This window comes from Nansenia antarctica (assembly GCF_963989245.1).
Source record: "Nansenia antarctica genome assembly, chromosome: 15".
Taxonomy (NCBI): domain Eukaryota; kingdom Metazoa; phylum Chordata; class Actinopteri; order Argentiniformes; family Microstomatidae; genus Nansenia; species Nansenia antarctica.
In genome coordinates, this window is record NC_137685.1 from 9,873,576 (window position 1) to 9,896,410 (window position 22,835).

Sequence of the window (22,835 nt, forward strand, 5' to 3'; positions counted from 1 at the left end):
TTAATCTGGTGCTGTTTAAAAGTTTAACTGAAACCGGAATAAAATAATTTTTAAACCTGTTCAATCTAGACCGGGGGACTCTAAACCTCCTCCCAGAGGGCAGTAGTTCAAACTCTGCATGTAGGACATGAGGGATTTGTGAGAATTCTATTAGCCTGTCTGAGAGTAGCCTGTTCAAAAATAGACTGCAGGGATGAGTGGCCTTTCACCCCTATGATCTTCCGTGCAGTCTGCATCAGCCGGACCAGTTTGGACTTAAGTTGTACAGATAGGTTACCAAACCAAGCTGTAATGCCGTATCTGATGGGACTCTAAGACAGACTGATAGAAAAGTAACATAAGTTCTGCCCTGTGTGTATGATTTCCAGTTTGTTTACATTCTGCAGTTTGTAAAGAGGTTCAACTAGGGTTATGGTGGTCTCCTACCTCTTGTTTTATTTTGTATTTATTGTTATTTGTTGTGGTTTATTTACTATTGTTCAGCACTTGGAGTTGCATTCAATGCATGACTTGTGCAATAAAAATAAAGTTTGATTAATTGATTGATCCTGCCCTGGCTCTAAACCCCGCCTCTGACCGTGTTTAACCTCATAAGGACCAGGAGCCTCTGGGGATAGACTATCAGGACACTTAGCCAATCTGCTACGGCAACACCATTTTGCCTTCCAGACGGTTTGATGTTTTGATGACTAGACGCCGCTCTCGTCGCTTGCTGCCAGAGCAGTAGTTGAGGAGAAAACGCAACCAATTAGTGAAAAAGGAGAAAACAAGACAGCAATTGAGTAGAAAGTCAAGAGAGAAAACATGTTGAAACAGATGACTACTGTCTCTTTGAACGCTCGCAAACACGTACACACACATAGTCTGTGTCTGATAGTGAGAGGAGGGCATGTTGTTGCTGGGTGGTTCTTAGAAAACGCCTCCTCAGCTGCCTGCTGTTGTCCTGGCCCGACCTTGACCCCAGATGAACCTAAAACAACCTCAGATAAGCTATCACTACCTCGACCACAGATAAACTATCACTACCTACTACTGGAAACCTACAGTGGTGAACCTGACTCGTTTTGGGACGATCTAAAAAAAAAAAAAAAAATATTATTCTTATTTTATTTTTTGCAACCAACTGTCAGCGAATGCGCAAAACATGCCGGCAACGATAAGATTGCGTTATCGATTGATGACCTCGGAGGCATACGTTTCAGATGCATCAAGCAATTTGAAACCGGTTTCCCATCCCTAGTGCTCGCCATCTGTTTTTCTGATTCTCCCTTCTGAGGAGAAGCTGTCACGTAACACGCAAGGGAGGAGTTAGTGGAGGCTGTGAGGGAAGAGTTAGTGGAGGAGGCTGTGAGGGAAGAGATAGTGGAGGCTGTGAGGGAAGAGTTAGTGGAGGTTGTGAGGGAAGAGTTAGTGGAGGTTGTGAGGGAAGAGTTATTGGAGGTTGTGAGGAAGAGTTAGTGGTGGCTGTGAGGAACAGTTAGTGGAGGCTGTGAGGAACAGTTAGTGGAGGCTGTGAGGGAAGACTTGTGACTGCCAGGGTGGAGACAGGCTGGTCTGTTTATTACTCTCAGAGGGACTGTTGATGATCAGAGATGACTAATGCAGCACATCTATCATTTTTATGTTGCCTATCATGACCACTACTATGCAGACACTGACACACAACACCACACACTCGCATGCACAGACTCACACACGCACGCACGCACGCCTGCCTGCACCGGCACACACACACACACACACACACACACACACACACACACACACTCACGCCTGCACAGGCATGCACATACACAGACCACACACTCACGCACGTATAGACACACACACACACACATATATTTTGGAACCTTGACAAGGGTGACAGTGATGTTTCAATTAAGTGGTCTTAATCAATTTTACGGGATTATCACCCTGACATATTAAGAATTTAATTTGGCACAGTCAACATTCCAAGCTGATTGCGAGAGTTGATTTATTCCACGACCCTGTTCTGACATCTGGGGGGGATGGGATTGATTATTTGTGAACAATTCCGTGTGAGCTTGTTAAAATGATGTTGGTTAAAAATCTCTGAACCAATGTGATTAGAGGGGAGTGCTATTGTGTTTTTGACCACATATGCGGCCCTTGTGCGGTTGCCATAGTAACAACAAACAGCACCCTCACATCCTCTTATGACACGCGTCGTCCCCACCCCCCGCCACCACCACCACCCATGCCCCGCCACCCCCCACGCCCCTCTCTCTTGGGTCTGTCACGTTTCCCTCTCCTCCAGGGATGTTGCTCCAGATGGAGGTCTTATTCCTCTGCAGCGGTGTTGTATTGATTATATTGATCGACACACGCAGGCAGAGACCTTGTTGTCATCTTCCTCTTGGTTGTTGTTGATGTGTAGAGGTTGGTGTCAGTCGTAGGGTGTCAGCCCGGGGGCTCTCTATTCTGGTGTCATCTCATCACCTTCCTATCAAGGCAGTACGTCTTGATCTAATCGAGTTTGCCAGGTTGCCGTTTTAAGAAACACAGCTGCGTCATACTGTTGTTGAACAGAAGTGGCTTGTATGCTAGCCTACATTTTCCTCTTCATTTACATTTTTGCCATTTAACAGACGCCTTTATCCAAAGCGACTTACAAACAAATTGAGTGCAAACAAATTAAGTAAGTGAATCATGTATGATGTATCCATCAGTCACGGCAAGAAAAATGCTAGAAGATGGAAGTGTTAGCGGCTGGTAGCTTGTGTGGTCGCCCCTAACGGTTCCCCTGGTGGAATGACACAACCTGCAGAAAATCTGCTGACTACGCAATTAAAACCCTGGCTAGTGTTTGGACAATTGGATCACATTTGAATGGGAATAGACTCAATGGAAACCTCAACCAAATGTCTGTGGAAATATTGAGCCGGCTTCCCCCCTCCGTGTTGTCGTTGGAAGTATACGTCGTCTTCTGCTAGAGTGTCTCAGCTTTAATTATCGGGTCTCTGAAGTGTTAATAGCTCAAGTCTTCTCTGCTCTGGCTAGTGAGAGGGAGAAGACATGTTATGTATAAGGTGTTGTAGCTTAGGTAAAACCTCCCTCAGTATAAATAGCTCCTCTTGACTACTAGCTGGTGTGGTGGCTGTTCATTTGGAGATTGGTGTTGGACAGCACACCTTCCTGAGCTCCTAGCTGCTGGATCTCCCTGTTAGCCTAGCTCCTGGGTCCTGGATGGCTCTGTTAGCCTAGCTCCTAGCTCCTGGATGGCTCTGTTAGCTAGTAGCAATCAAAAACAGATATGCACATCCTTAATGTATCTACTGGAGCTGAGCCTCAAAAAATCTGAGCCTCAAAAAATATTTCCCCACAAAACAAGGTTACGAAAGGCTACCTCTTGGCCAAGACAACGTTTTGCGGTAGAAAGAAGCACGCGGGAGCTGCAGATTCCGCCTGTGGTGTGGGCTTTTCCTTATTATCTGATAGCGAGCTGGCGTCTCATCGTCTTCCAGGAAACAGCGAGGGGAAACAATACCTGAGCTCTAATGATTTGACTATTCACACTGTTACTCAGACAAAGATCTGACAGGTCAGCTCTCCCCAGCAGAGCTGATGGGAGCAGGGAGAGGTGCTGCATTCACGATGATTTCTGACTCAGCAACTCATCTACCTCCTGAGAATTCAGAGGTTGTCCACTCTGAGCTCTCTCAGAATTAGCCAATTAGGAAGCCCTAACAATACATCCTACGCACATTTTGGGTGGGAAGTTCCAAGTTTCGGAGGAGCAATTGAACGCACCGTTAGGCTGTGTCCTCCTGTGTGTCAGTCAGCCGTGGAGTGTGATTGTCACCTGCAGGGCCTTCGTCCTGGGTGGGTCGGGGATTTTGGTTTGATGGGGTTGTAGGAATGCTAATGTAGCGCCTCTAAGGGTGAGATCCACATGCACACGCACACACACACACACTAGGGATGGACGGTTTTTCGGTTAAACCGAAAACCGGGGTTTTTAAAAATAGAAACGGTTTTTTATCAAAACCGTCTGAAACCGTTTTTTTTTTTTTTTTTTTTTTTTTTTTTTTTTAAGAATAAAATAGAATAAGAATAAAACTGGAACATGTCACATGTTTGTCGTGTGTGAAAATAACAATGATACAGTCCGAATCTGCCGCGCAATGAGTGAGAGGTTTGGTCAGTTGTGAAGAATAACTGAGGATTAATATCTAATTGGGATTATATTTAAGGGTAACGAATCACTCTATGGGAAAGATAGTTGCCTTCAGTTATTGGTAGATAGGAAAGGTTTTTTACAATTACTCGCTTACATTTAATAAGATCATTTTCGCTGCTCTCTGTAAAGCGCATTGGGTCACTTTTGTGAGAAATGCGCTATAGAAATAAAATGTGATTTGATTTGATATCAATCAATCAAACTTTATTTATGTTCTATAGCACAAATCATGCATTGAATGTAACTCCAAGTGCAGTATTTACTAAACCACAATATAATAAAACAAGAGCTATACGGATCAAGAGTGTTTGTGCACAGCGCCACTGTGTGTGAAGGCGCTACTGAAAGTGATGACAGAACGCATGTCTCAGAAGATACGCGGTCACTTAGTGACGCAAAGGTAGTTCTGTATTTATCTCTATCTGTATTAGTACATTTATTTTGAAAGCTCTATTTTGACAGCTCTACCATGGGCACTTTTATTTTGATGGGGCATTCTTTGTTGATTGACTTACGACAGTTCAGGACGAGTCAGTCTCGCGGCATGTGGTTTTTATGAAAAGCTTTAAGTATGTTCACTGCATAATTCTAAGTCTAATATTTCAGTGATTATTGAGCAGTATTCAAATATTTAAATACATTGAGCAGCAGCTGAAACTTTGTCTAAGAACCAAGATATTGAGAAAGCAGTTAATTCAATGAAGACGCTGTTCCAAGAGATGATCTTCCGTGCAGGCGTGCACCCTGGATCAGCGGAGCTGGTGTGTTAAGTGTTCATGTGTTTTCATGTATGGTGTAGCTTACAAAAGTCTGCCTTTCCACTTATATTTGTGAAACTAAGTAGCCTAAATGTGTTGCGACTGTGCTTACGGTGTTTTAATGGTGTTCGACATGAGTGTATTGTAGCAGTAGGGCTCAATTATTTGAAATTGGCGCTCCTTTTTTTTTTTTTTTTGTGATTTTTTTTTTTTTTTTTTTACATTTTTTTTTTTTAATGTATTTTTCGGTTAACCGGAAAACCGCGGTTTTACTCTCTGACGGTTTTTCGGTTTCAATAATTGGAAACCGTCCATCCCTAACACACACACGCACAAACACGTACACGCACACGCACACACACGCACACGCACACACCCTTGTGACACACTGCTGAGGTTGTGCACTGAGCTGCAAGGTGCTTCCCTGATAGCCCAGCCACCAGCACAGCTGCAGGCCTGCGATGAACCAATCTGAGGACGAACAAGTTACAAAACATGCTGCAGCCGCACTTAATTCCTCCTTCAGCAATCATGCCACCCTCTCTTGAGCGGGAGAGAGAGAGAGAGAGAGAGCTCCTCGTTCTGGAAGTCATTCAGCCGGGAACTGCCTCCTCTGTGCTGGCTGTCGCCATGCCACGGCCTGATTTAAAGAGGTGAATTCCTCCTGCCTCAGCGTCTCTCTCCTCTTTAGCCGCTCTCTCCGCAGCCCGGGCGAGGGGGACAGGAGATTGATTGCACGGAGCTGAGTGAGTCTATTTGGCTTGTGAATGTGCGGCGGTTAGGTTGGGAGTAGGCTGTGTGTGTGTGTGTGTGTGTGTGTGTGTGTGTGTGTGTGTGTGTGTGTGTTGCTAGGTTGAAGGGCAGAAAGCCCTCTACAGCGTGGTCTGTTGTAGGTGTGTGTGTGTGTGTGTGTGTGTGTGTGTGTGTGTGTGTGTGAGAGAGAGTGTTTGTCGTGTGTGTGTGTGAGAGAGTGTTTGTCGCGTGTGTGCTGTGTTGGTGTCAGTCTCTGGGTGAAAAGCAGAGAGCCTTCAGCACAGTCACCCTTCTCCTGGTACATAGTTGTGGTTGGTAGGGAGGTAACCATGGGGACAGCACCGGAGAGGTGAGGATGTCGTTTTCCTCCAGGATTGTACTGCAGTGGTCCATGTGAGCTCAGGCGATGTCTGTGGTCTCTATGTAGTCTCTATCCCTGTCTCTGCTGGTCTCTCTCTCTGGTCTCTACAATGCTGCCTGTCTCTGATGGTCTGCTGGTCTCTCTCTCTCTCACTCTCTCTCTCTCTCTCTCTCTCTCTACAACGCTGCCTGTCTCTGATGGTCTGCTCTGGTCTCTCTCTCTCTTTCTCTCTCCTCTCTACAACACTGCCTGTCTCTAATGGTCTGCTGGTCTCTCTCTCACTCTCTCTCTCTCTCTACAACGCTGCCTGTCTCTGATAGTCTGCTGGTCTCTCTTTCTCTCTCTCTCTCTCTCTCTCTCTCTCTCTCTCTCTCTCTACAACGCTGCCTGTCTCTGATGGTCTGCTGGTCTCTCTTGTCTCTACCATGCTGGCTGGCCTCTGGCACGGGGCATCTGAAGAGGTGTGGTTTTCATGTTGGCAGCGCAGCACGTGGAGGGACGAATGGAGGGATGAATGAAAGATGATCCTCTGTTTCCTGAATGAGCCAGGGCAGGCAGAGTGAGAGTGGAGGAGGGGTTTGTTGCTTTGGTGAGATGCTGCGTGTGCGCGTGCGCATGTGCGTGTGTGTGTGTTTGTTTGGACAGCCAGTCCAGCGTCTGAAGGTGAGCCTGAGAGGAGGATCTTGTAGCGGAATCCACACCAGTCGTTTTATCTTGTGACAAGCCAGGTGAATACTCTGGCGTGGTTTAGGCCTGCATGCGTAACCTGTCGTGTTTAAGGCTTACAAGGAGGGTTGGATTGTGATGCCAGTGAAGTAGCACTGAGTTGTCACCAACACTAAAGGCTTTGGACTTCAACTGTGTATTGGACAGGGAAGAGAATGACGTAAGAGGCTTGTTCCTCCACATGGAGTCTAGTGGCTGCAGAGAGGATGCAGATTAAAGGCTAGGCCAGGGGGAGGCTGGTGGAGGTAGAGAATGGAGGACGGAATGGAATCATTGCCATGGAACGGAATGTGATCAATCACAAGTGTTTGATAGCGTTCCTTATTCCATTCCATGCATTCCATTGAGCCTGTCCTCTGAGTTCCACCTCCCCAGCCTCCCCTGGGCTAGGCCTATTGTGATGTCCTGCCTGGAGCATCTTATCTCTGCTACCCTTGTTCATAAAATGTAATGTGTTTGTAGTTTATTTGCATCTATTATCGTTTAGGTTCTCTAACTTGTCTCTAGTGTTAGCCTATGTGTGCCTGGAATATAGTCTAGAGAGGACCATGACCAACCTGGATATAGTCTATGAGTCCATGACCAGAGGTCAATGAAGGAGTTTGTCCTCATGAAGCACCTTTCCCCTGGACATCGTCATGGCACTTTTCTGTCCCCTGCCTGATGCTCTTCTGGACAAATGTAGCCTATTAGCATCCTGACATGATCGCACAGAAAGATAGCCGTAAAGGTCATTCTATTTCCTGTGGAACAGTACTTGATTGTTATGATTGGAGCGCAGCCCTCGGACGTCGAGAGGTCCTGAAGTGTTGTTGTTCACTGTGAATAGTAGGCCCATCTGATGTGGACCTCTCTGTTTAGAGGCTGTTTACTCAGGTGGCACAGTGATCAGCAGAGCAGAGTAGACACGTACTTACTATGCACATGTTCTATGCCTAATAATGCTGTATTGTGGTTACGCTTTATTTTACTTTCATTTTAATTTTTCTCTGAACACATGATCAGTTGTGTCTATGTTCGAACCGTACAGTTCTACATCTTCAGTTCCATCTCTGAGGTTCTAAAGGTGTTCCATCTCTGAGGTTCTAAACGTGTTCCATCTCTGAGGTTCTAAAGGTGTTCCATCTCTGAGGTTCTAAACGTGTTCCATCTCTGAGGTTCTAAACGTGTTCCTTCTCTTAGGTTCTAAACATGTTCCATATCTGAGGCTTTGAACATGTTCCAGTTCTAAATATAACCAGGTTCTCCCTCTGTGTTCCAGTTCTACCTGCAGGACACCAAGAGCAGCAATGGCACCTTCATCAACAGCCAGCGTCTGAGCCGGGGGTCCGAGGAGAGCCCTCCCTGCGAGGTCCTGTCTGGTGACATCATCCAGTTCGGGGTCGACGTCACAGAGAACACGCGCAAAGGTACAACACGGCTTTTATGTGGTGTGTTCTTAACAAGCGGGGCTGAAATAGTATCAGATTATTGTTCCCTGGAAAACACGTACTTGCGGTACGCTTGATTTTTAGCCGTCTAGTGTGCAGAGTTTGGACTCATTATTCCAGTGTTTGGGTGGTGCCAGACAGAGACAAGTTAAATCAAGCACACCTCACGTATTAGAAATGCATCAAACACTATTCCAACCCAGAGCTGTAATGAGTCAGACTACAATAGAGTTTCAGAAGGCTACGGGTGTGTCTGAGTACTGAGGAAAGCGCGATGCAAAACAAATGCATTATTATTATTATTATTATTATTATCATCCCGGGTGAGAGGAGATGACAGGAAGTGTGATGTGTCCTCGCCGCCCTCGGCCGAGCCTAGAGACTCCGCCCCCCCTCCTCTCGGTCTCTCCGTCTCTCTGGCCCAGGGAGGCGACTTGACTCAGACGTGTTCCTGCGTTATGTAAAACTGTCTCGCACTGCGCCAAGCGCACATTCCACTCCAATGACCTGAGGTAAGCCTACTCATATGGCGTGTGGGTCAGTGGATACGTACACACACACACACACACACACACACGCACACGCACACACGCACACACACACAAGAAATTAAGGTCAGATTTTCAGCTCCAATAAGTGCTGGAGGTGGATCTGGTGTACTTAGGCATGCCATGTCTGGGGAGGCAGCATGTGGCCTGCCCTCATTGTAGAGAGGTGTCAGTGTCGAAACAGGGGAGGCTGGTGGAGGTAGAAATCAGAGGACGCGGGCTCATTGTAACGCATGAGACGTAAAGACGAACGGTGTCAAACTGTAATGCATGGAACGGAATGAGCAATACCATTCTGCATTTGCGATTAGCCCGTCCTCCCGCCCGATTTCTACCTCCACCAGCCTCCCCCTGGTGTAGAAACGGCAGAGCTGCACGTGTTCGCTTGCTCTGGAAGGGGGGGGGGGTGTGTGTGTGTGTGTGTGTGCGTGCGTGTGCTGCTAGTGATTTGGTGGTCTGGCCTGGCCCGGCCCGCTGGTGTGAGGCTGTGATGTAAGCGTCTTGGCAGGCGGGGGAGGCCAGAGCCCTGCACCAGCAGTGTTGAAACCTGACAGAGAGCAGAGGCGGCTGCTGCCTCTGTCGCAGCCCTGGAGGTGTCGAAATGAACCTCAGATTGGAACGGCAGCTTTCACAACCCCCAGACGAACCCCGAGACACGTCGCCGGAGAGGAGAGGAGAGGAGAGGAGCTTTAGTGTGGCTAGCTAGTGTTCCTTTACTGAGCAACACTGAACCAGACTAGGCATGTTGAAGTGCCCTTAAGAAGTGCTTTACCGGAGCTGAAGGCTGTCGCTGAAAGATGTTTTCCTGTGATCCGCTTCAGTAAGAATGTTTGTTTACGCCTTCTCTGCGGTGGCGTCATCAGCCATCTTGTTGTGACCTGGAGTGATGATGGCGATGCTGCTTTCTATGGAACTGGTAACGGTCATGTAAGGGTTAAAGGTCATGTCAGGGTCTTCCTCTACTAACGGTTGGACTGGGCTGGTGTCCATCTCCAAGCTTAAACTTTGACCTGTTTAATGTTGTTGTTCATCTGTTGAGTGTCGTAAGTGATGATGGATGCTGACGTGTGTGTGTGTGTGTGTGTGTGTGTGCGTGTGTGTGTGTGTGTGTGTGTGTGTGTGTGTGTGTGTGTGTGTCCTCTAGTCACCCATGGCTGTATAGTGTCTACAATCAAGCTGTTCCTACCTGACGGTATGGAGGCGCGGAGACGATCAGAGTAAGTGACCTTTCACCTTTCACCTTCTGCCTTCTCCTAACGTTCATATTTACCTAGTGTCTTTCATTTTCGTGTGTTTATATATATTTTTTGTTAGTTTTCAATGTGTATGAGTTATACATGGCCAAAGACACTTTTGGGGGTTTTGTCGTGTCGATGGAAAACCACGTTTTTAAATTGGACTGGGAAGTTCAGCAGAGCCATCGCCAATGGAGCAGAGAACCATTCATAACTCATATGTAATTATGAGTTGATGGGCTGGACCGGTGTCAGGGCTGGGTCGGACCTGGGGGGGGGGGGGGGGTGTTGGACTCTCTCAGGTGCCGTTGTGTTTGATCAGATGAGACCGTTTTAGACTCAGCTCTGTGATGAAGGATGTGATCCACCAATCAGGAGACCAGGCACTAGAGGTGACCTCACACTGCAGCAGCTGACGCTGACATGGACTGTTTCATCTAGATATGTTATGTTAACAGAGCGTGTGTGTGTGTGTGTGTGTGTGTGTGTGTGTGTGTGTGTGTGTGTGTGTGTGTGTCTCCGGTGCTTTCTGAGATTAACAGGTCTCATATGACGTACTGTTAGACACGGGGGAACCTTGGTGGAGGACAGAGACAGGGAGTTTAGCCGTTAGCTGCTAAGGAAGCTTCATAGGAGGAGGACAGAGACCGGGAGTGTAGCGGTTAGCCGTTAGCTGCTAGGGAACCTTCATAGGTGGAGGACAGAGACAGGGAGTATAGCGGTTAGCCGTTAGCTGCTAGGGAACCTTCATAGGTGGAGGACAGAGACAGGGAGTATAGCGGTTAGCCGTTAGCTGCTAGGTAACCTTCATAGGTGGAGGACCGAGACGGGGAGTGTAGCGGTTAGCCGTCAGCTGCTAAGGAAGCTTCATAGATGGTGGACAGGGAGTGTGAGCGTAGCTGTTAGCCGTTAGGTGAGCTGTCAGATGGAGGACAGGGAGGGGGTCGACCAGACTGTTGAGGTGCACCAGGGAGGGGAGACTGACCATCTGCCACAGGATGCACTCCTCCTGCAAAGTCTCACATCTCATCTATGGACGTGTGTGTGTCTGTTTTTATTAATGATTAAACAATGAGTAGTCTCTCTCTATAAGGTGTGTGTGTACGCAAGTGTATACATGCATGCATGCGTGTGTGCGTGTGCGTGTGCGTGTGCGTGTGTGTGTGTGTGTGTGTGTGTGTGTGTACGTGTGCGTGTGTGTGCGTGTGTGTACATGTGTGTGTGTGTAGTGTGTGTCTGTGTGTGTGTGCGCGTGTACTACTCACCTCAGAGATGTGTGTGTATGTGCGTGTGCTACTCGCCTCAGAGGTGTGTGTGTGTGTGTGTCTTTAAAGACTGGGGTGCTGAGGGAGGTCCTGGGGTACAGAGACAGATGGCATGCCCGCTATGCCCTGCCTCCTCTGGCTGCAGACATGAGAGCCAGGTGCCAATCCTCCACCACTACGGACGCCAGGTGTCTACTGCCCCTGGTACACCAGGCCTACACCAGACCTACACCAGACCTCCACCAGGCAGCAGACAGCATAGGTCAGGGATATGTCTGCTAAATAAAGACCCCCAGCCCCTACAGCTTGCAGCATGCAAGACAGGACAGGAATATATCTGCCTGCTAAATAAAGCCCCCCGGTCTCTACAACATGAAGCATAGGACAGGGATTTTGACTAAATAAAGACCGCCGTTCCCTACATGCACATACTGTTGCAGAGGAAGGACTTGGAGCTGCGTTGCTTTCCTCTCCTTCTCTGCTCTCTCCTTTTCTCCGCTCTCCTCTTTTCTCTCCTCTCGTCACCTTTCCCTCTCCCCTTCCGTCTCCTTTCCCCCCCCCCTCCCCTGTCTTCTCCCCCTCTCCTCTCCTCTCTCCCCTCCCCCCCCCCTACACTGCCTTACATGCCGGAGACTTAGACGCCACCATGTAAAACACTCGGAGAATGTGTTCCATGCTCGGGGACATCAAATAATAACCTCTGGCACACCAACTCCCTCTCTAGGACACCACACCCTCCCTCCCTCCCTCCCTGGGACCCCAGATCCAGGGGATTAATCCCTGCGTGGCCGTCCTGGCCCGTCTCTTCAGACGGGCCTGCTGCTGAGGACGCTGAAGGCCCGACCTCCAGTACTCTGTTAATAAACCGAACCTGGACTTGTGTCCCTGTGGACCAGCGCCAGAGAGGGCCGACCCGGAGAACTGAGGCAGTGATTCATACAGTCTGAGTCCTGTGACTCCACAGTGTCTCCCACTCTCTCAGACACTTGTCTCTTTCTTTCTCTCTCTCTGTCTCTTGCTCTCTCTCTGTCTCTGTCTCTTTCTCTCTCTCTCTCTCTCTCTCTCTCTCTCTCTCTCTCTCTGTCTCTTTCTCTCTCTCTCTCTCTCTCTCTCTCTGTCTCTCTCTCTCTCTCTCTCCCCCCCCTCCTCTCCCCCACCTCCTTCCCTGGCACGTGTGTGTACAGTAGAGAGGCAGTGTGAAGGGAGAGTGGAGGCAGTAGAGTAGTATTAATAGAAGAGGCACGCTGCTTGTTGTTAAGGTCTACCCTCTGGAGGCCGGCCAGGGAGACACATCTGCTCGCTGTGTGTGTGTGTGTGTGTGTGGGCCTGTGTGTGTGTCTGAGAGATACAGTAGTTGAGTGTGTGAGAGAGGTACAGGTGTGTGTGGGTGTGTGTGTGTGTGTGTGTGTGTGTGTGTGTGTGTGTGTGTGTGTGTGTGTGTGAGTGAGAGAGAGGTACAGTTGTGTGCGTGCGTGTGTGTGAGTGAGGTACAGTTGTGTGTGTGAGAGAGAGGTACGTGTGTGTGTGTGTGTGTGTGTGTGTGTGTGTGTGTACTCCACCCCCCCCCCTTCATCTGTACTACTTCCTCCATCTCCCGTTCTCTCTTTCTCTCCCTCTCACTCCCTCCTCTTCCTCTCTTTTCACTCTCTCTCCACTCTCTCTCCTTCCCCCTCTTTCTGTATTTGATGTATCTTAGCAGCGTGAGGGCTTTCCAGAAATCCCCCCAAAACAGACATCTGCGGGATACATTTCCTGTTTTTAGAAGTTTTCTTCTTCTCTCAGATGGGATATGATTCAAACTGTCATCCTATCCCTTTGTCACAGGGTGGCGGCTTGTTTGAGGCCCAGGCTGAGTAATGCTGTCAGAAAAGAGGGGTGTGGGTGTGTGTGTGTGTGTGTGTGTGTGTGTGTGTGTGTGTGTGTGTGTGTGTGTGTGTGTGTGTGTGTGTGTGTGTGCCTGTATATACTACTATGTGGGGACTGAGGTCTGACAGCACAACCACGGTGTGGGGACTCGAAATCGGTGTGGGGACCCAAAACGGGTCCCCACACCGATTTTCATTGAATTTGGTAGAAAAAGTGTTGCTGATATGTCTAGTGCAAATATTTCTATGTTTTAAATTTTGACCCACACTGCTACATAAGTCTGAAAAGAGTGCTTAATCAGTGTTTAGAGTGCGCCCCTGGTGGCGAAATCGCCATTTTTTACTATTTTTTTCACGGAAATGGCAGAAATTTTAACACACATTTAACACTCCTGCAGCCAATCATATGAGCTGCCTGTCTGTCACGTGCACTTTGCATCAAGCACAAGCCTCAGCTGCGGAGCACACTTCGTTTCGCGTTGTGCAGTTGGAGAATAATACAAGATTGTGCGCGAGTGTGCGCGCGAGACGAGTGTGTGCGCGCGACGCGAGAGTTTTTGCAGGGTGAAACGCTAGCAAATATACTGGCTGTGAGTGTTCTGACAGAGAACGCTGGTTAACATTGGTCTTATTATTGTGACTAGAAAGTGTGTGACTATAATTCCATGGTGTAAATAGCAGTAGTGGCGGCTGGTTTTTGGGTGGGGCACAGGTTATGGCACTTGTTTTTATTACCTTTCCATGTTTTACAAAGCAAATTCCTTGTATGTGTGAACGTACTTGGCAATACACTTTTCTGATTCTGATTCTGATGGGGGCATGCTTTTAAAATCTGTACCTATTACAGTATTTCCATAATTTCCTAATTCATATTTCTCCATATTTTAATAACGCAGGGTATTTGCAACATAGCAATTACCAGGAAGTGAATTAAGATATAAGATAATATGGGACCTTTATTGTTAAAACTATACTGAGCACAGTTCCCTCTCGAAAAGGTTATACACCTCGTTCCAAATTATTATGCAAATTATATTTTTATCTGATTTTCCTAAATAGTTGATGCAAATGACAATCAGTATAATTTTCAAGTCATCAACCGTTAGAGTATACTTCAAATGTTATTGAACAAACCTCCCAATGATAACAGTTTTCTTTTTTTTTTTATAAAAAACTCAAAATGCACTGTTCCAAATTATTATGCACAACAGAGTTTCAAAACATTTTATAGGTTGTAAAGAACAAACAATTGTGATGAATTTAGGGTTAGGAGGTCATATTAGGAGGTCATATTTACTGAAATCAAAAGCTATTTCAAACAAAAACATCTTACAGTTTTTCTCAATTGCTTTGGTGCATTTCTCTGATCAGAATTGAAATTCTCATAACTGTTAGTTCAACCTCCACAACATTTAGTCATTTGTGCACATCATAGTAGCAGTTTCTCATTCCTTCAAACAAATTGCAAATGCTTTTGGACATGCATCAATTGCTGTCATACAATTCTCTGCTGTTTTATAACATTATCATTTGCTTATGTCATGTCAGTCAAAATGAACTATACTTTTGGATGCTTAATAGTCATTCCCTATAAAACTAATAGTCCTCATTTCTTTGCTTGAGTCATTACATCCAAAAATGTTGAACAAGTTGTCAAAATCTGTCAAGCAAATTGTATACATTTCTTTATCATTTTTCCTGAAAATGTCTCCCAAATTGAACAATTTCTCTCTGTTATTGTTCACTACAGTAATATGGGTTAACGCCGTATATCTCATGTTTACTGTACATTACTGTAATTTTACTCTGCACCACATAGACAAGACAAGGCAAGACAACCTTGCAGAGGTGGAAAAGGGCCCCTTTTTACTCCACAACAAGAGGAAGCCATTTGTGCAATGGTGATTGCAAACAATGCCATAAGGTTGAGAGAGATACAAAGCGCTGTTATAGAGGATGACAATATCTTTGGGAATATTGAATCCGTTTCAATCGCTACAATTGACTGCTCAGGAGAAATGAAATGCGCATGAAACAATTGTACAATGTGCCATTTGAACGGAACAGCGACAGAGTGAAGGAGATCCGTCACCAGTATGTACAGGTAAAACATTTATGTGTTCTATGCATACTCTAATGTCCAGTGCTGTAAACTGGTTACTTTGTGTAGTGCCATGCAGTACACTTACATGACAATTCATACTGTACAATATGTTGTCCAAAATGAGTTTTTTTCTCTCTCTCTCTATTCTGGGATAAAGTGTGTACTGGAGCTGGAGGCCAGGGAACCGCTGCACACATTCATATACGTTGATGAGGCGTTAATCTGGCAAAAGGTAGAAGGCGTGGCAGAAATCACATTGGACAGAGAGCAACCATTGATGTCCCAGGCCAACGAGGAGGGAATATTACAATGTGTGCAGCCGTCTCAGAAAACGGCGTCCTCACCCATATACCCTCCCATATACCCTGCCTTGGTCCACACAACACAACATCTGCTGACTTTTTTAGACACTCTTTACAGGGACATAATCCCTGAGAATGAGAGGGGTCTAAATGGAGACCATCTGAACAGGTATGTTGTTGTATGGGATAATGTGCGTTTTCACCACTCAGATCTGGTCAGACAGTGGTTTGCAGCACATGAAAGGATGCTGGTGGAATATCTCCCTCCCTACTCCCCATTCCTGAATCCAATAGAGGAGTTTTTCTCTGCCTGGAGGTGGAAGGTATATGACCGGCATCCACATACCCAAATGGCCTTGCTAGCAGAGGGTGGATTCGCCACTCAGGGAGATACTTTCCTCGCTGCATTACCAGGGATGATATTCGCTGTGATGTCGATGAAAATATGTGGCCAGACAGACAGGAACGTCTGGATGTCAATGAATGATTTACAGTATGTTGGATGTTCCAATTCAGTTCCAATATGTACTGCAATATTGTTTACAGTTGTGCACAGCTCTACCCAAAGGGTGTTTCTTATGTTTGTGGTAAACAAGTTTGTATTTTTCTTTTGCACAATGCTGTGAACAAATTAGAATTGCAAAGAGCATATGCAGTAAAAATGTGAAACATAACTATTCAGCGTCTTGTACTCATTTACCTCACTAAATACAGTAATGTGTAACCCACTGTAGATTTCAAATGGCTGTGCAAATAGTGTATAGTACTGTCTTGAGCATTTTCAGGTAGTGTCACCAAGATCTGACTTTTTTGCATTGGAAAACACTTACAGAGTGAACTGTCATAATGAAAACATGACAAAGCCATTTGACTATCTTGTTCATAAACAATGGTGTCAGGACTTTTCATTTTGATGACACTGACACTTTCATTGACATGAATACTTGCTTTTGAGGAATGAACTATCCATTTTGAGCAAGTGACACGCTTTTGCAGGTTAACACCTAGGTTTTGCAGTTTGTACTAATTGTTCTGAGAAATGCACTAACTGTTGTGCAAATGTTAATAGTGATGTGAGAAATGCACCAAAGCGACTGAGAAAAACTGTAACAGGTCAAGTTACATGTTAACATAGGACCCCTTCTTTGATATCACCTTCACAATTCTTGCATCCATTGAACTTGTGAGTTTTTGGACAGTTTCTGCTTGAATTTCTTTGCAGGATGCCAGAATAGCCTCCCAGAGCTGCTGTTTTGATGTGAACTGCCTCCCACCCTCATATATATTTTTGCTTGAGGATGCTCCAAAGGTTCTCAATAGGGTTGAGGTCAGGGGAAGATGTGGGCCACACCATGAGTTTCTCTCCTTTTATGCCTATAGCAGCCAATGACACAGAGGTATTCTGGTGTCTCCCCTCCCCCGCCCCAACCTGCAGCTGACCTGGCTGTGACCTTTCAGAGGGCCAAGCAGTATGGCACCAATTCAGTCTGAGAAACAGACCAACAGAAATCTGCAGCAGTAGTTTTATTAACAGTAGACTGATTTTATTTTAAGTTTATATCATTCTAATAACATACTATTGTTTTTTTTTTTTTTTTAAATCTGTATTTCCTGTTTTTTCACTGTTAAAATATATTGAGCATATAATTGAGCGCTGTTTGGTGATACATTGGGCTAGAGACTAAAGTTCAGGAGGTCGGCAATGTTAAATGAACGGCTGAGGCCTGAGTGTGCTGCTAGCTGTGGAAGGTGCTGTGTGGGGGAGGGGGAGGCGAATAGTGAGTGACTAAATTGAGCGCTGTTTGGTGATACATTGGGCTAGAGACTTGAAATCACTTTTGGCTGAAAGCCTGATGGTGTGTGTCTTTTTCTGTTCACCTGGCTACATAGGAAGTGTCCCAAAAGTGAGCCTAAAGTTCAGGAGGTCGGCAATGTTAAATGAACGGCTGAGGCCTGAGTGTATTAGTAATAAGTACTATATTTGTAATTTTAAGGAGAGTTCTGTAAATGCGTTAATGTCGTGTACCAAAACTGTGTATTAAAAATGACAACATTCTCAATCATGCAAGCCATATAATGGTTTAAATTATAAAAACATTTAAAACTGTTGTTTTATCTTTAAATAATTACAAAACATAAAGGGATTAAGCAGTTCTACATTTATGAATAATAATTATTCATCTTGTTCCAGAAAACCAGTTATTCCCGTGTGCATTGAATGCAGCAGTAGCTTTGGGGAAAGTTTGGAGGTGCAGGTGGTTAATTGATGTCTCCCCTCCCCCGCCCCAACCTGCAGCTGACCTGGCTGTGACCTTTCAGAGGGCCAAGCAGTATGGAACCAATTCAGTCTGAGAAACAGACCAACAGAAATCTGCAGCAGTAGTTTTATTAACAGTAGACTGATTTTATTTTAAGTTTATATCATTCTAATAACATACTATTGTGATTTATTTTATTTTTAAAAATCTGTATTTCCTGTTTTTTCACTGTTAAAATATATATTGAGCATATAATTGAGTGCTGTTTGGTGATACATTGGGCTAGAGCAGGGGTCGGGAACCTTTTTGACTGTGAGAGCCATAAAAGCCAAATATTTCTAAATGTATTTCATTGAGAGCCATATAGTATTTTTAACATATAATAAATTAAATATGTCTTACTTTTAATGCGATTTCTGGTGCTGCATGGTTTTGCTGATGTCCTTGTAGTCTGGTTCATACGTGGTGAGGTTGAGCTTCATGCAGGCGTTGAGGCTTCCATCAGTTAAACGTGAGCGTAGGTTGGTCTTAATGTTCCTCATATGCGAGAATGACTGCTCACATACATATGTAGAGCCAAACATGGTCAATACGGCAATACTAACACGCTGCATTGTGTGGTATGTCACAGGAAGCTCGTTCCAAGTTTTCAGAATCAGCTGGTCTTCAGGTTGAAGTTTTTTCATTTCTGTCCACTTGTGTTCCCTCGCCAGCTCTGCTCGCTGTCGCGCAAGACTTTCCAACTCTCCATTAAGTGTCTTGAACTTACTCATCCACATGTCTGATGCCTTCAGGTCAGCAACTTCCAGCTCAAAGTCTCCCATAGAGACCCCAGGGATGCATGTCAGGTCGATTTTGTCCACTGCACACTCATGTGGATGAGTGATGAACTTGAAAAGACCAGTGCGCGCACGAAATTCTCCAAAACGTGCTTTGAATGACTGCAGGAGATTGGACGTAAAGCCAGCTAGCTGCTGGAGATCCAGATGTTGAGTGGAGTCACTTGCTAAGCATGCATCTCTAAATTGTTGCAGTGTTACAGTGTTACAAAGTGCAGAAGACGACCTGTTTCAATGTCCCTGAGAAAGACTTCCAGCTTGCTTTCAAATGCAAACACTGCTTGTTGAAGGGATGAGATTGTATTTCCAATACCTTGCATTTTCACATTGAGCTGGTTCAGATGGCCTGTTATGTCCACGAGATAGTGAAACTGCAGGAGCCAGTCAGTGTTGTCTAGCTCAGGATGCTTGACGCCTTTCATTTGAAGAAAAGTCCGGATTTCACTCAGGCAAGCTGCAAAACGGCTGAGCACCTTTCCCCTTGACAACCAACGCACGTTGCTGTGTAAAAGCAGACTGGGATAATGATTCCCAACTTCTTCTAACAGAGCTTTAAACTGGCGATCATTTAAAGCTCGGGCAACAATGAAGTTGACCACTCGAATGACCAGCGACATCACCTCACCTAGCTCCTGGCCACACGTCTGAGAGCAAAGCGCCTCCTGGTGCAGGATGCAATGAAAACTTAGGATGGCTCTCTTTTCATGTTCACGGAGAAGCGCTACAAATCCTTTGTTCTTCCCCAACATACAGGGTGCACCATCAGTACAGACAGAAATAAGTTTATCCATCGGCAGTTTTTTTTCTTTAGCAAACTCCATGAAAGACGTGAATAAATCCTCTCCTCTGGTTGTCCCTTTCATTGGCAAAACAGCCAAGCTTTCCTCACGCAGTGTGTCACCTGCAGCATACCTGGCAAATATACTGAACTGAGATAGATGGCTAACATCTGTTGACTCATCTAACGCGAGAGAAAAGTATGTCCCGGCGTTTATGTCCTTAATTTGTGTTTCCTCAACTTGATTTGCCATCATGATGCTACGATCGTGAACAGTTCTTGCTGACAGAGGCATGTCTTTTATTCGTTTGATTATCTTGTCTTTATTTGGGAAGTCATCAAACAGTTCATTGGCCACATCAAGCATGAATGTTTTGGCATACTCGCCATCTGTGAATGGTTTTCCATTCCTGACTATTGCCAAAGCACCCGCAAAGCTAGCGGAATTCCCGTCACCTTGCTTGGTCCACCCACGCAGTTGCTGTTGACTCGTCTGCACTCTCCGTTGTAGCTCCTCGCATGCCTTTTTCCTGCTGTCCCCCGCTGGATATTTCGATGCAAATGAAGCATGATGCGTATCGAAGTGCCGCTTTATATTTGACCGTTTCATCGATGCAATTTTATCATTGCATATTAGACATACCGCAGATCCTGCGATCTCCACAAATGCAAATTCCTCTGTCCACGCAGCCTGGAATGCACGGTAATCATCGTCTTTTTTTCTTTTTGCCATCTTTCTCGTTACAAGGGTTGAAGCGTATAAGCTAGTTCACTATCTGATCAAATTGTTGTGACCTCTGACACTCTCGCGAGACATTGGTTCCCGACCCGACCCACGGGTCACGGGTCATGGGTCCCGTGAAGAGTCCCGTGAAATTTAACTTCAAAACTAATTTCTGTTTACTTTAAAATGACACAGTATTATTACGCAATATCACAAGTATTTTAAAATCAGTTCCAAACTGAACTTTTTTTTTTCAACTTTTTTTTTTTTTTTTTTTACTTTTCAACCCAATTGTCTGGGAGCCATATGCCGTCACCGGAAGAGCCATATATGGCTCGCGAGCCATAGGTTCCCGACCGCTGGGCTAGAGACTTGAAATCACTTTTGGCTGAAAGCTGGCATCCCACTGATGGTGTGTGTCTTTTTCTGTTCCCCTGGCTACATAGGAAGTGTCCCAAAAGTGAGCCTAAAGTTCAGGAGGTCGGCAATGTTAAATGAACAGCAGAGGCCTGTGTGTTGCTGTCTGTGGAAGGTGCTGTGTGGGGGAGGGGGAGGCGAATAGTGATTGGTTCTCAGTTAACTAGCAGGCCCAGGAATGCACAAAATGCATCCATTTTCCAAAAGCTACTGGCTTAATATGCTCCATCACAGTTTGATGACTTTTCAGGGTTTGACTTTTACAAAGGATATTGTATGTATTTATTTTAACCCTTTTAAGAGTATTGTCATATATGGTGAGATTACAATTATATGAACTCCAACTGCAAGTCTCACAGTGCTAAAGTTAACAAAAAGCATATCATAAACATTCTGGTTATTTTATTTTAGTAAAAAAATCGCTCTCTGCATGGCTGACATGGTGGGAGAGAAGCTAAGAGAAATTCTCGATTATGGACATGAGTGCGCCAGCACAGCACGGGTCCCACCGTGAGCCGGTCATGAAGGAAGGTTAATTGAACAGAGCGAGGCAGATTTCAGCAGAACAGAAACTTAACTGTGTGGGGGAGGGGTGCAAATCAGTGCTCTGTCTGCATAGTGCACAACTAAATTGAGCGCTGTTTGGTGATACATTGGGCTAGAGACTTGAAATCACTTTTGGCTGAAAGCTGGCATCCCATTGATGGCGTGTGTCTTTTTCTGTTCACCTGGCTACATAGGAAGTGTCCCAAAAGTGAGCCTAAAGTTCAGGAGGTCGGCAATGTAATGTCAATGGAGGCCTATCCCCAATAAGTTAAACCCTGTTTGGCCATACAATGGAAAACAATTTTGTCTGAAAGCTGGCATCCCACTGATGGTGTGTGTCTTTTTCTGTTCCCCTGGCTACATAGGAAGTGTCCCAAAAGTGAGCCTAAAGTTCAGGAGGTCGGCAATGTTAAATGAACAGCAGAGGCCTGTGTGTTGCTGTCTGTGGAAGGTGCTGTGTGGGGGAGGGGGAGGCGAATAGTGATTGGTTCTCAGTTAACTAGCAGGCCCAGGAATGCACAAAATGCATCCATTTTCCAAAAGCTACTGGCTTAATATGCTCCATCACAGTTTGATGACTTTTCAGGGTTTGACTTTTACAAAGGATATTGTATGTATTTATTTTAACCCTTTTAAGAGTATTGTCATATATGGTGAGATTACAATTATATGAACTCCAACTGCAAGTCTCACAGTGCTAAAGTTAACAAAAAGCATATCATAAACATTCTGGTTATTTTATTTTAGTAAAAAAATCGCTCTCTGCATGGCTGACATGGTGGGAGAGAAGCTAAGAGAAATTCTCGATTATGGACATGAGTGCGCCAGCACAGCACGGGTCCCACCGTGAGCCGGTCATGAAGGAAGGTTAATTGAACAGAGCGAGGCAGATTTCAGCAGAACAGAAACTTAACTGTGTGGGGGAGGGGTGCAAATCAGTGCTCTGTCTGCATAGTGCACAACTAAATTGAGCGCTGTTTGGTGATACATTGGGCTAGAGACTTGAAATCACTTTTGGCTGAAAGCTGGCATCCCATTGATGGCGTGTGTCTTTTTCTGTTCACCTGGCTACATAGGAAGTGTCCCAAAAGTGAGCCTAAAGTTCAGGAGGTCGGCAATGTAATGTCAATGGAGGCCTATCCCCAATAAGTTAAACCCTGTTTGGCCATACAATGGACTAGAGACTTGAAAACAATTTTGTCTGAAAGCTGGCATCCCACTGATGGTGTGTGTCTTTTTCTGTTCCCCTGGCTACATAGGAAGTGTCCCAAAAGTGAGCCTAAAGTTCAGGAGGTCGGCAATGTTAAATGAACAGCAGAGGCCTGTGTGTTGCTGTCTGTGGAAGGTGCTGTGTGGGGGAGGGGGAGGCGAATAGTGATTGGTTCTCAGTTAACTAGCAGGCCCAGGAATGCACAAAATGCATCCATTTTCCAAAAGCTACTGGCTTAATATGCTCCATCACAGTTTGATGACTTTTCAGGGTTTGACTTTTACAAAGGATATTGTATGTATTTATTTTAACCCTTTTAAGAGTATTGTCATATATGGTGAGATTACAATTATATGAACTCCAACTGCAAGTCTCACAGTGCTAAAGTTAACAAAAAGCATATCATAAACATTCTGGTTATTTTATTTTAGTAAAAAAATCGCTCTCTGCATGGCTGACATGGTGGGAGAGAAGCTAAGAGAAATTCTCGATTATGGACATGAGTGCGCCAGCAC

The 22,835-nt window shown here is 45.4% G+C and overlaps 1 protein-coding gene across 4 annotated transcripts in view; it reads left to right on the forward strand.

Moving 5' to 3' along the window:
- The window catches only part of slmapa (sarcolemma associated protein a), a 76,719-nt gene that overhangs the window by 13,966 nt on the left and 39,918 nt on the right, over nucleotides 1-22,835 (forward strand). For all 4 annotated transcript variants that reach the window (XM_080545694.1, XM_080545695.1, XM_080545696.1 and 1 more), the window contains exons 2-3: nucleotides 8,061-8,208; nucleotides 9,922-9,994. In XM_080545694.1, coding sequence (XP_080401820.1) covers nucleotides 8,061-8,208; nucleotides 9,922-9,994 — 221 coding nt within the window. The remainder of the gene's footprint in view (nucleotides 1-8,060; nucleotides 8,209-9,921; nucleotides 9,995-22,835) is intronic.